We start from the raw sequence: 14,355 nt of genomic DNA, 5'->3' as shown, positions 1-14,355 counted from the left end.
AAAATTGCATGGGTTTTCCTTCATCAAAATGAAGAATTGTGGTTCAACGAGGGTTACCTTAGAAAAAGTTAACAGACGAGAAGATATGTACAACATTTAAAGCCAAAGGAGATTAATAGGTAGAATATCCTCTGCCTCCAAAAAAACAAAAACAAAACAAAAAACTGCTACAAATCAACAAGAAAATACTACAATCCCAAAAGAAAAATGGGTAAAAGATATGAGTAGGTAAATCTTAGGGAAAGGTCAGATGTCTAATGAGTATATGAAGAAAAACTCAACACTATTAGCTACAAAAATACTTAAAGTTTAACAATCAATGAGATTCCATGTTGTCCATTAGAATTGCAAAAAATAGAACACTAGGTAGCATCAAGTATTGTAGAGGACACGGGAATGACAGAAACTATTAGGTACTATTGGAGCGAATATAAACTTGTTTAGTAGTTCTGGAAAGCAATCTAACAGTACTGGGGAAATTAAGTATGAGGATGTCCTGTGATCCAGCAATCCACTTCTGGTATATATCTCAGATACAGTCACATCCAGATCCTTCTTAGAATATGTACTTGGATATTCCTGGCTGTATTATTTGTGATGTGGAAGTTAGAAACAATGCCCATCCTTAGGGGAAAGGATAAGTAAAATGAGGTGGAGACATACTATGAAAATATTAAGTATGCAATTATCTAAAACAACCAAGTGTACATAGAGCAACACAAATAAATATAAAACACAAGTTATTTATAGCACTACTCCACTTATTAAAAATGCACACCTACACAACCCATATTTTCCAAATATTATGTAAATTATACATATTGTGGTGTTTGCCTTCTGGAGGAGAGGAATGGGTGGGAAATGGGAATTAAGGGAAAAATTGAGATAGAATATGGTCTTCCAGGTATCTCAGTGGTTCACAACCAGAGTCAATTTTGTCCCTCTGTCCTCCCAGGGATATTTGGTATTTGGCAATGTATGGAAACATTTTTAGTTGTCACCACTTAGGGGGGCAATGTGCTACTGGCATCTAGTGGGCAGGAGCCAGGGATACTGCTAAACACACACAATGAACAGGACAGCTTCCACAACAAAGAAGCAGCCCTTCCAGTATCACTCGGATTTTAATTGCTCCAAGATTGTGAATAGGATAAACTGGTAGTAAGCCTTTAATAACTAAAGAAAAATAATTAAAAATGCCTCTCACTCCTTATCCTTTTCTCTCTTATGAGTTTCTCCTCCACATACCCATCTATTAAAATAGGAAGGGTGTCCAACTTAAGATGCACTGAGGGCTTCCACTAAACCTTCATGAATTTGGTGAAGGAGCTAAAAAGTATCCTAGGAGGGCAGCAGTTCAAAAGAACAAATTGAGCCAGAGCAGGGTCAGAAGGAGACTTTGGGATGGCAGCCACAGAAGGACAAGCTTGGGCCAAGGTGGGGGTGGGGTAGGGATCGAGCTTCAACAAGAGGTTTGGGGCTAGGGTCCTTCCTTGAAACAAGAGAGAAGGAAAGAAAAGAGAATGTGACTCTTTCTGACCATTTAACAGAACTTCAAAATTCTCTGAGCAACAGAATGGGCCTAATGTGGACCAGGTGGGATTTAAATTTAAATGGAAGCAAAATTTTTCAAATACTAGAGACTGTTAAACATTGAAATTGATTACTTTGGTTGTCCTGCTCTATTGGACGTTGTTATCTTTTTAAAGGGCTTGGGTATACAGTATTATAGTCTAATTTAGACTAAGGAGGAGCTTAAAGTTCTTAAGAGCTGTGATTTATGTTTTCATGTTATTTTCCTTGAAGTTTTGGCAATTGCTATTTGATACCTTGCCCTTGGCCACTCACATCCACCAAGAGCCTTTGAGGTTAAATTATCATGAATTATCTTCAAAGATTTTTGTCACTGTTGTTGCTGATGGTAGTGGTGGTGTTTTGTTTCATTTGTTTGTCTTTTAAGAAATGAAAGAAAAAGTTTGACAAGTCTCTGGAGAAACATAATCCTCCCCAATTTTATTCAGTTCTAGCGGTAGAACTATGAATATATTCAGATCTCAAAGCAGTCTTTTTTTCTCCTCCAGATTAAAAAAAAAAAAAATTGAATTGAATTCTTATGAATCATCTGGAGTAGTATTTAAAAGAGAAGGGAGGAAATATTGGGTACAGCTGCACATTATTCTAAGATATGTCCCCACTCCAGCCCTCCAAGAATTAAATCACCCTGTATCATCCTTTGGAAACCACACTTCTGTCTCTTTAACAAGTGAAAATGAGAAGTGGGCGGGCCTCCGGAGTGGCGCAGGCTCTGATTGGTCCAGCTGGCAGGAAGTGGGCCGTGAAAGCGTCGCTTCTGATTTTGTCCGGAGGCTGCGGGGTGAGTGGCCCGAGACCGTGCAGGGCTTAGGGGCCCTGGACTGGTAGTTACTTTGAATCTCGAGAGTGCGAACGTGGGGTGCGAAACGGGTCCCATTCATCGCTGTGGGTTCGGGGCCCTGGCAGCCTTTTTGCGGAGGTGCCACGCCCTAGCGGCTGGGCCGCGGTGGGCCCGGGGTCCGCTCGGACCGCCAGGACCAAGCAGTGGTCCGGGAACTGGAAGGAAGGTGTTCCCGGGGCGCTGGCCGCCGCCTTTGCAACTCGGCCGAGGCCCGTATCTCAACGTAGATTTTCTTTTTCTCCTGTTCTGCAGGCTCGTTTCTGGCATCATGGCGCAAAGGGCCTTCCCGAATCCTTATGCCGATTATAACAAATCCCTGGCTGAAGGCTACTTTGATTCTGCTGGGAGGGTGAGTTTGGGAAATATCTGCCTGCATCCCTACCTCCAGCCCCGAGTGTTTGGAAAGTTCAGTTTTGCCTGAAAGAAAGGGATGAGCATCTTTTTTAAAAAATATAATAGAGTTTCACTATAAACATACAAAATATATTTTAAATATATAAAGTATATGTGAAAATATACAATCTGAGCTCTAACATGTTGAACTTCTGTAAGGAGTCATTGTTAATGTTATCAACAATAATTAGTAATTGAAACAGTCTCAAACATTGATATTTAAATTATAAAAATTCGCGGCTCTGCAATTTTCTGTGTACTCTTGCATTTTTGATCACTTTTGGTTTGTTTTTTAAAGAGAGGTGAGAAATCCTGATGGTATTTCATGGGTGCCGTGTTACTGTTTTATGATTGAACAGGAGTACGGACAGGGTAAGGACGAGAGTAAACCAGAATGTGGTGAAGACATCTTTAAACTGAAAGTGCTAAGAGAGATTTGGGACATAGTCCTGAAATCTTTGTATCATTTCCACTCTTCCCAGGACATCCCCACAACTGGAAAATAAATAAATACATAAAACTGGTCAGTTTAACTGGTGAGCACCTCACAAGTCAGTGTAAGAAAGAGAACCTGGACGTGAGATACCAGAAGCCTGTGTTTTCTCATGCCTCTGAATATAATTGTTAAGAGGGAATACAGTTCTTTTTAAGAATACCTAGTTGAGAAATCCTAAGAGTGAGTTAGGTTGGAAGAGTGATATCTTTAAATGTGCACACATTTTTTTTTTTTAATTTTACCAGTTTATTTCTTCTAAGCTTATCAGCCATATGAAAAGCATTTTGCATGTGATGTAAGGGCCTTAGAGATTTCATATCTGCCAAGTGAGCTTTCAGTGATTCTGTTGTTTCTTTCCTTAAAACGCTTGTCATTATAAATTAACTTGGGTTAGTAATGCAGGTAGGAGGAATGAAAGAGATGGAGAAGAGCTGTAAGATAGAAGGCTGCCAAAGTGTGTATGGAGCCAGAATCAATCTGATTCTTTTAAGACCAGAATTGAACTCCCTAAACAAAGCCTGTAATCATTACCTTGAAGTCAGATGGCTTCCTTTTGCTATTTGGATTTGCATTCTGCCCAGCTCTGCAGATCCTGAAGCTGAAGCATTTGTCTTGTCTTGTTGGAGGAAGACCTGCTGCTTCATGCTTAGTTGGCAAAGAGAACACTTGAGGATGGATCCTAATGACAGCAGCCTTCAATAAAATGTATCTCACTATTTAGGCTGTTTATAAAGTAAATGCTTTTTATAAATTTAACTCTTTCTAAGGGAGAAAAAAAAATGTTCATAAATTTGACCTCTGGCCCCAAAATAATAGTGTAATTTATTGCCTAACACATGGTTTTTGGACCCATCGCAGAAAGAAATTAACCTACCAATTTTAAAATTGTTTAATGTTGAACATCAAGGATGGGACCCTGAAGATCTGTCCTCCTTAATTTGTTAACGCAAAGATTTCAATAAGGAACTGCTCTATTTCCTGGCATCTATCAGAAAAAAGCGTTTTTAGACACTCTTCAAATTATTCCTAGGTTTGAATAATTTTGTGGTCTGCAACAAGCAATTAGTATTTTTAGGCAGCTCACTTTTCTTAAATGCAATTATGTGCCCAATAGAAAGTGACTTCCCTTCTTAAGGCTGAGGCATTCTCATTATTCTTGGTCGCTTACAGTAAGGCCAGGCAAGATGATAAATTATCCATGATCTATGAACAGAATATGACATGTTCTTATGTAGATGCACTCTTCTATCTAGTTGAGATTTACAGACCTTTTATATCAATACTGAAGTATATTTTACCTTACTAAATGTATTTTTAAGGCTTGTTGAAATCTTAACCCCTTGGCAGACATTGTTAAATAAAGGGAGTGTGTCCATCAAACACTGGTTTATTCTTCAGAGAGTGAAATAATGGATCATAGTGGTGCTTCAGAATAAATAACCCAGATATGGTTAATCGTCTGATTTGTCTTATCAGAGATACTCTTAAGAGTACCAGTAAAACTTAATGTCTTTTATTATTATTAATAATTCTGATACCACCTTTTCTACTTTTTTCGGTTTTTAAATGCCCTTTTTAAAAAATGAGGTTATGATGCTAACAGGTAGTAGTTAGGTTTGTTTTTACAGTCCTTGTGTGATGAAATGTCTGTGTCCTTGTAATGTTCACCAACATTATTTCACAGTTTTACTGCTTTGTGAAATCCAAGTCTGGGAATCACAGCAGATTCCTAAAAATATTGGAAGGATACATTAAAATGCTCTTTTAAGATACTTCATGATTCAGTGTATACAGAACTTTCAAAATATTTTTCAGTTACTTTTAGAACAAATAATTATTCGGTATGCCTCACCGTTTATGCCACATATGTGGGCCTTTATATGGATGTCACTAACCCCACACCCCAGCCTCAGTGTGCTTTCAATCTATATCCAAATTACTCTTTATAGACCATTGGACTGCTTAAAATAGTAAAAATATCAACATTTACATCCCTGAATGCAAAAGACATGAGAGACACAATCTCATTTGATCCTCAATGCACCTTTTGAAATTGGTGGGACAGGTATTATTATCCTGACTTTACAGAGGCAACTGAAGCATAAAGGAGTTATGGGTTGAACATGGTCACTCAGCTAATAGTGGATAAGGATGTAGCCGGGCACATTCACTGAGCAGTATTTAGGAGGCCCCAAGCCTTCTGGGCACTGTGCTGGGCATGGGTTTTTGATACTTGGTCTGATGTTCTTTCCACTCTGCTGGAGGCTCCTGATATCTGTGAATTTATTTTGCTTTTCTTATGCTACTTTTACAATTTTTTAAAATGTTTATACATTTTTTATAAATGGATTTTTTATAAATGTTTATCCTCATTTTTCAAATAACAGAAGCAATTAGAATGTTTCTTTAGGGGATTAACATTGCTGCTGCTTGAATACTAAAACTCCAGTGGCTTGAAAACAGCAGACATTTTCTGATTTGTGCTTAGTTTAATAAAATGACTTTTATTATAATAAAAAATATTGGTTTAAATAATAGATGATTCTTAGTAGGTGGAAACTACTATGATCCAGTTTATCACTGGCAGTCTATTTTAGTATTTAACTAAAAATTTTATGTAAAACATTTAAGTTACATCAAAAATATTTCCCAACTTGAGTAAGAAAACACAGTAGTACTTTTAAGTTTTGTTAATTTGTTCTTGTTTAAGAATAAAGTAATTGTCCAGTTCTCTTAGGCAAAAAAAATGTAGCTTAAGTGGAAATGAAGTACCCTCCTATTTTTAATAGCCTATATAGTCCAGGACACCCAGTGCCCCCTATTTTTTGATATTTGTTTTCCCTTTAATACCTACAGCTGACTACTGAGTTCTCACAACGCCTGAACAATAAGATTCGAGAGCTTCTTCAGCGAATGGAGAGAGGCCTAAAGTCAGCAGACCCTCGGGATAGCACTGTTTACACTGGCTGGGCAGGTATGAAGTGCTGACTGTGAACTGGCATAAGCGTGGTAGAGGAGAGCTGTCTGGCTGAATGCTGCACCCTTAAATGCTTCCTGCAACTGCAGAGGGAGTAATTGCTTCTGGGGAGAATGCTGTGCTCTCAGCCTAACCTGGGTATCTTCTGGATCTTTAACAGTGCTCAGAATTTAGGGCAGGGTAAGCATATTCCTGTAATTCACGCCTGACACAAATTTGGATGGCTGCCATACTTGGGAGAAAAATTGATGTTCAGCATTACATAGTTAATTCAGAGATGGAATTTCAGTGGGAAGAGTTGGGAAGATTCCCAAAATGCAGTGCATGAAACAGAGGAATTTGCCCACGGAAAATAAAACATGTCCAGAATTGTCTTTTTTTTTTCACGTTACCGCATAACAGGGCTCCATACAGGAACTCAGGGTAGAGTATAGATTCCGTGAGCTAATCCTCCAGTATAGTTGTTGCTGGTTGGTGTACATTCACTGTTTTACTGGTCATTGAGGGGTTGAGAAAGTTTGGGAGGAAATAGTACATAAATATCAAAAAAGTGAGAGCGAGAGAAACCAAAGGAAAGTTGAATAACTGCAGCTAGCTTACTAATACAGAGAGATAGACAGCTTTCTAATCTTGAAGAAAGCACAATTTAGAGACTTAGTGTTTCCCAGTTACTCTGAAAAGCAGACAAGGAGGAATAGGTTTTCAGCTTAAGGAGTTTGGATTTGATTTTAAGGCAATGATGCTTATCATAAACATGCATGTTCCTGGGCTTCACAGCAAGATTCTGCTTCGGTAGTCTTGAACAGGCCAGGAATCTGCAGTTTGCAAGCCTCAGCGGTCTTGATGTAGATGGTCATCCTTAGAGCATACTTTGAGAGCTTTTCTGAGAGGAATTTACTAATAGCAGTCTCCTAGCAATCCTCTCAGTTATGGCAACTGATTTCTTTCTTACGAGGATGGGGAAGGCAGATACAATCAGTAAAATTATAATCTCTCAGGGACGTTTAAGGTCAGTATTTTATAAAATAAAAGGAATAGACTAAATAGTGTTGGACCCTCCCTTTTATAGTTTAGTTTTATGATTTTTGTAGATCTTAGAAGCTTAACACAAGAAATGTTAAGGTGAGAATAAAATGAAAGTATTTTGCTTCAAGAGACATTATAGCAACAGCTGTCATTTATTGAGTAGCTGCTGTGTCCCAGTTGAGCAGTAATTGGTAGATGAATCTCATTAATGAGCATTACTGTTCTTTATTTTAAATTATGAGGATTTGAATAAAACAGGACAACTGAGACAGATGGCTAGATTTAATTCCATAACTGATTGTTAAAAGAATGACTTAAATCTCTAACTCACCCGCTTCAGGTGAGCTTATATTATTTATTATATATTATAAGGTACTTGCTTGCTTTAGGAGAAGAAGAAGTGGTGATTGATTTCAAGTTTGAATTGATAGTTTGGCAGTGTAAGGAAAAGCTCCTCTATTGGCAGGGCTAGTTGAGAAACAAAGTTAAAATTTACTTGGAAATAGAAAAAAAAAAATGTTACTCCAAAGTAAAATGCAAGTTTGTTTAAATTTTTTTGGCACTATGGAGTTTTTGGCATCATTTTCTTTGAATTGCCCATGTCCTTCAACTTTTTATGCTTCAGTATCTATAATACTCATTGCTGTCTCCTGAAAGCAGCTCTTAGGGGCAATTGGCATACTAAGCAGTTTAGGATGTCTTCAGTTGCTGGTTACTTTATGATGTGGCATAAAATTTTCTAGATAAATTTGCTAATGGCTTTCAAGGCAAGGTTCCTAATGTCTCCCCATCAAGCACTGTTAAAAAGCCATTGTTCCCACATAAAATGGAGTCTCCTCCAGTGTTTTGATAAGTAAAATGCTTTCCTGTGCAGTGTTGCATCTGAATAGCATAAAACTCTGAGTTGCATGAGAAACTAAAGCTGATTCAACCGCAGAAAATCATAATACCTTTTCCTCCCATTATATTATGTCTTATCAAGTATCATCTATTCATAACTGCTATTTTATTACCAAAAATACATTCACAAACATCTTAACACAATAAAAATACTTGGTGTTATGTCTCACAGCAGTGTTTACATAATTATGTGTGGCTTTGTATGTTACTTTTTGTGCCTCATTATCTTTCTTTTTTTAAAAAAATTTATTTATTTATTTATTTATTTTTGGCTGCGTTGGGTCTTCGTTGCCGCGCCTGGGCTTTCTCTGGTTGCGGCGAGCAGGGGCTACTCTTCATTGCAGTGTGTAGGCTTCTCACTGCGGTGGCTTCTCTTGTTGCGGAGCACGGGCTTTAGGCCCACAGGCTTCAGTAGTTGTGGCACGTGGGCTCAGCAGTTGTGGCACACGGGCTTAGTTGCTCCACGGCATGTGGGATCTTCCCGGACTAGGGCTCGAACCCGTGTCCCCTGCATTGGCAGGCAGATCCTTAACCTCTGCGCCACCAGGGAAGTGCCTTCATTATCTTTCAAAAAGTAATACTTTTGAGGAAAAGGGGATTATATATTTTTAACTTTGTTCCCCAAATTTAGGGTCATATTTCTATAAATATTAACTTATTATTTGCTCTTGTTATTAACTTGTCCAAAATAATATTACTTTGGGAAATACTAATTGTAGAAATCCTTTAAAACTTTATTTTCTTCTTCAGCATTCATGTTTATTAAGCATTTGTTGTCAGTATGCAATGAAAGCTTTTGCATACAACACATAGTTTATTTAAGAAACTACATGACTGTTACAACTAGAACCTTAAATTACCATCTTATTTTGTTAAGTTTCATTCCCCAGTGGAAGTATGGTCTGATATTTATGCTGATTCAGATAGGCTTGGTTTTGGAATAGGATTGGGTTCAGTTGCATATACCCAAAATAATCAAAATTACAGTGACTTAAATAAGATAGAAGTTTTTGTTTTGTTTTTTTTTTCCTCTAATATAAAAGAAAGCCAGAGGGAGGGGGTCCAGGGCTGCTATGATGGCCTCAGGATGTCAAAAGGAACCCAGGCTCCTTTCTTTCTGCTACATCATCCCTCAGCCACTGGCTTCTAACCCTCGGCCAAATAGTGACTGAATATCCAGCCATTACATCGGCTTTTCAAGGCTGCAGGGAGTAAAAAGAGGCAAAGACGAATGCATTTCTTCCCTTTAAAAAGACTTCCTGGAAGTCGCACTCAGCATTTCAATTCTACTTTCTTTGCATTGGCTGGAGCATAGTCACATATTCATACCCCTTAGCAAGAAAGGATGGTGAATGTAGTCTGTTACCTGAGGTTCTGTTACTAAAGGAAAGAGGAGCATGGATTTGGGGGTAAGACCTAGCAATCTCTGCTATAAGTTCTGTATAACAAAAAAAATGATCCTTTTTTGTTCCTGTGCTTGCACAGAGTATTTAGACAGCAAGACACAATTTTTTCATCTGCCAAAGGATCTCTAGCTTCTGCCCACTTCGGGGAAATTTTTATAAGGATAACTTTACCAATGTCTATAAATATTTGAAATTTGCTAAGCAATATTTTGCCTGCTCTGTATTTCTAGGGAAATTGATATTTGATTTTGATTGAAAATTTCTTACTCATTTTTAAGTTCATTTGCTTATTGCAGTAAGTAATAGTCTTTTCATAAAGCCTGCCATAGAAAGGAAGTATTATAGAAATGCCAAATCATAAATAATTTTTGTAGAGCCAAGTGTAATTTCAATTTACAAAGGGGCTACAACAGGTTCTAAATTTGATACTGGGAAACATTATTGTTTTCTCAGCTTGATTAACCAGCTCTCTGCCTCCCCTTCTGCTTCCTCTCAAGTCTTGTTTGCTTCTTACAGGGATATAAAGTCCTTAATTTGTTTTGTTTTGTTTTGTTTTGTTTTAGTTATTTCTGAGATGTACATTTTAAAGTAATAACTAGAATTATGACTTATAACATTATACCAGAACATACAAGATTTTTAGAAATTTCATATAATATCTGAAACATTTATATTAACATATTTCCATACAAATAACCCAAAGAAAATTTAGTATTAGTAGTTTTTTTTGTTTGTTTTTTTATACTGCAGGTTCTTATTAGTCATCAACTTTATACACATCAGTGGATACATGTCAATCCCAATCGCCCAATTCAGCACACCACCATCCCCACCCCACTGTGGTTTTCCCCCCTTGGTGTCCATATGTTTGTTCTCTACATCTGTGTCTCAACTTCTGCAACTGCAAACCGGTTCATCTGTACCATTTTACTAGGTTCCACATACATGGATTAATATAGAATATTTGTTTTTCCCTTTCTGACTTACTTCACTCTGTATGACAGTCTCTAGGTCCATCCACGTCTCAACAAGTGACTCAATTTCGTTCTTTTCATGGCTGAGTAATATTCCATTGTATATATGTAACACAAGTTCTTTATCCATTCGTCTGTTGATGGGCATTTAGGTTGCTTCCATGACCTGGCTATTGTAAATAGTGCTGCAATGAACATTGGGGTGCATGTCTTTTTTTTTTTTTTTTTTTTAAATCTGAGAATCGGGTCCCAGACTTAATTAGTATGTTGCAGAGCAGTTTAAATTTATTTATTTATTTACTTTTGGCAGTGTTGGGTCTTCGTATCTGTGCAAGGGCTTTCTCTAGTTGTGGCAAGCGGGGGCCACTCTTCATCGCGGTGCGCGGGCCTCTCACTATCGCGGCCTCACTTGTTGCGGAGCACAGGCTCCAGACGCACAGGCTCAGTAATCGTGGCTCACGGGCCCAGTTGCTCCGCGGCATGTGGGATCTTCCCAGACCGGGGCTCGAACCCGTGTCCCCTGCATTGGCAGGCAGATTCTCAACCACTGCACCACCAGGGAAGCCCCCATGTGTCTTTTTGAATTATGGTTTTCTCTGGGTATATGCCCAGTAATGGCATTGCTGGATCATATGGTAATTCTATTTTTAGTTTTTTAAGGAACCTCCATACTGTTCTCCATAGTGGCTGTATCAATTTACATTCCCACCAACAGTGCAAGAGTTCCCTTTTCTCCACACCCTCTCCAGCATTTGTTGTTTGTAGATTTTCTGATGATGCCCACCCATTCTAACTGGTGTGAAGTGATACCTCATTGTAGTTTTGATTTGCATTTCTCTAATAATTAGTGACGTTGAGCAGCTTTTCATGTGCTTCTTGGCCATCTGTATGTCTTTGGAGAAATGACTATTTAGGTCTTCTGCCCATTTTTGGATTGGGTTGTTTGTTTCTTTAATATTGAGCTGCATGAGCTGTTTATATAATTTGGAGATTAATCCTTTGTCTGTTGATTCCTTTGCAAATATTTTCTCCCATTCTGAGGGTTGTCTTTTCGTCTTGTTTATAGTTTCCTTTGCTGTGCAAAAGCTTTGAAGTTTCATTGGGTCCCATTTGTTTATTTTTGTTTTTATTTCCATTACTCTAGGAGGTGGATCAAAAAAGATCTTGCTGTGATTTATGTCAAAGAGTGTTCTTCCTATGTTTTCCTCTAAGAGTTTTACAGTGTTCGGTCTTACATTTAGGTCTCGAATCCATTTTGAGTTTATTTTTGTGTATGGTGTTCTAGTTTCATTCTTTTACATGTAGCTGTCCAGTTTTCCCAGCACCACTTATTGAAGAGACTGTCTTTTCTCCATTTTATATCCTTGCCTCCTTTGTCATAGATTAGTTGACCATAGGTGCGTGGGTTTATCTCTGGGCTTTCTATCTTGTTCCATTGATCTATGTTTCTGTTTTTGTGCCAGTATCATATTGTCTTGGTTACTGTAGCTTTGTAGTATAGTCTGAAGTCAGGGAGTCTGATTCCTCCAGGTCCGTTTTTTTTCCTCAAGACCGCTTTGGCTATTCGGGGTCTTTTGTGTCTCCATACAAATTTTAAGATGATTTGTTCTAGTTCCGTAAAAAATGCCGTTGGTAATTTGATAGGGATTGCATTGAATCTGTAGACTGCCTTGGGTAGTAGAGTCATTTTCACAATGTTGATTCTTCCAATCCAAGAACATGGTATATCTCTCCATCTCTTTGTATCATCTTTAATTTCTTTCATCAGTGTCTTATAGTTTTCTGCATACAGATCTTTTGTCTCCCTAGGTAGGTTTTTTCCTGGGTATTTTATTCTTTTTGTTGCAGTGGTAAATGGGAGTGTTTCCTTAATTTCTCTTTCAGATTTTTCATCATTATGTGATAGGAATGCAAGAGATTTCTGTGCATTAATTTTGTATCCTGCAACTTTACCAAATTCATTGATTAGCTCTAGTAGTTTTCTGGTGGCACTTTTAGGATTCTCTATGTATAGTATCATGTGATCTGCAAACAGTGACAGTTTTACTTCTTCTTTTCCAATTTGTATTCCTTTTATTTCTTTTTCTTCTCTGATTGCCATGGCTAGGACTTCCAAAACTATGTTGAATAATAGTGGTGAGAGTGGACATCCTTGTCTCGTGCCTGATCTTAGAGGAAATGCTTTCAGTTTTTCACCAGTGAGAATGATGTTTGCTGTGGGTTTGTCGTATATGGCCTTTATTATGTTGAGGTAGGTTCCCTCTATGCCCACTTTCTGGAGAGTTTTTATCATAAATGGGTGTTGAATTTTGTCAAAAGCTTTTTCTGCATCTATTGAGATGATCATATGGTTTTTATTCTTCAGTTTCTTAATATGGTGTATCACATTGATTGATTTGCATATATTGAAGAATCCTTGCATCCCTGGGATAAAACCCACTTGATCATCGTGTATGATCCTTTTAATGTGTTGTTGGATTCTGTTAGCTCGTATTTCGTTGAGGATTTTTGCATCTATATTCATCAGTGATATTGGTCTGTAATTTTCTTTTTTTGTGACATCTTTGTCTGGTTTTGGTATCAGGGTGATGGTGGCCTCATAGAATGAGTTTGGGAGTGTTCCTTCCTCAGCAATTTTTTGAAAGAGTTTGAGAAGGATAGGTGTTAGCTCTTCTCTAAATGTTTGATAGAATTCACCTGTGAAACCATCTGGTCCTGGACTTTTGTTTGTTGGAAGATTTTTAATCACAGTTTCAATTTCATTACTTGTGATTGGTCTGTTCATATTTTCTGCTTCTTCCTGGTTCAGTCTTGGAAGTTTATACCTTTCTAAGAACTTGTCCATTTCTTCCAGGTTGTCCATTTTATTGGCATAGAGTTGCTTGTAGTAGTCTCTTAGGATGTTTTGTATTTCTGCGGTGTCTGTTGTAACTTCTCCTTTTTCATTTCTAATTTTATTGATTTGAGTGTTCTCCCTCTTTTTCTTGATGAGTCTGGCTGATGGTTTATCAATTTTGTTTATCTTCTCAAAGAACCAGCTTTTAGTTTTATTGATCTTTGCTATTGTTTTGTTTCTATTTCATTTATTTCTGCTCTGATCGTTATGATTTCTTTCCTTCTGCTAACTTTGGGTTTTGTTTGTTCTTCTTTTTCTAGTTCCTTGAGGTGAACGGTTAGATTGTTTACTTGAGCTTTTTCTTGTTTCTTGAGGTAGGCTTTTATAGCTATAAACTTCCCTCTTAGAACTGCTTTTGCTGCATCCCTTAGGTTTTGGATCGTCGTGTTTTCATTGTCATTTGTCTCTAGGTATATTTTGATTTTCTCTTTGATTTTTTCAGTGATCTCTTGGTTGTTTAGTAACGTATTGTTTAGCCTCCATGTGTTTGTGTTTTTTACATTTTTTTCCCTGTAATTCATTTCTAATCTCATAGTGTTGTGGTCAGGAAAGATGCTTGATATGATTTGAATTTTCTTAAATTTACTGAGGCTTGATTTGTGACCCAAGATGTGATCTATCCTGGAGAATGTTCCGAGCGCACCTGAGAAGAAAGTGTAATCTGCTGTTTTTGGATGGAATGTCCTACAAATATCAATTAAATCTATCTAGTCTGTTGTGTCATTTAAAGCTTCTGTTTCCTTATTTATTTTCATTTTGGATGATCTGTCCATTGGTGTAAGTCAGGTGTTAAAGTCCCCCACTAATATTGTGTTACTGTCGATTTCCTCTTTTACAGTTGTTAGCAGTTGCC

At 37.6% G+C, this 14,355-nt stretch overlaps 1 protein-coding gene across 4 annotated transcripts in view; it reads left to right on the top strand.

Annotated features, from left to right (window-relative positions):
* Positions 1-2,254: 2,254 nt before the first annotated feature.
* Positions 2,255-14,355, top strand: part of LANCL1 (LanC like glutathione S-transferase 1) — a 43,713-nt gene continuing 31,612 nt past the window's right edge. Inside the window, exons 1-3 of one of the 4 annotated variants that reach the window (XM_082467232.1) lie at positions 2,302-2,374; positions 2,687-2,783; positions 6,180-6,297. In XM_082467232.1, coding sequence (XP_082323358.1) covers positions 2,703-2,783; positions 6,180-6,297 — 199 coding nt within the window. In that variant the 5' untranslated portion in view covers positions 2,302-2,374; positions 2,687-2,702. The other 3 variants (XM_082467233.1, XM_082467234.1, XM_082467231.1) reach the window with 3 other exon arrangements.

This window comes from Balaenoptera physalus (genome assembly GCF_965194825.1).
Source record: "Balaenoptera physalus genome assembly, chromosome: 6".
NCBI classification, from domain to species: Eukaryota; Metazoa; Chordata; class Mammalia; order Artiodactyla; family Balaenopteridae; genus Balaenoptera; species Balaenoptera physalus.
Note: the sequence above shows the minus strand (reverse complement) of the source record. Positions and strands in the feature narration are given on the sequence as shown.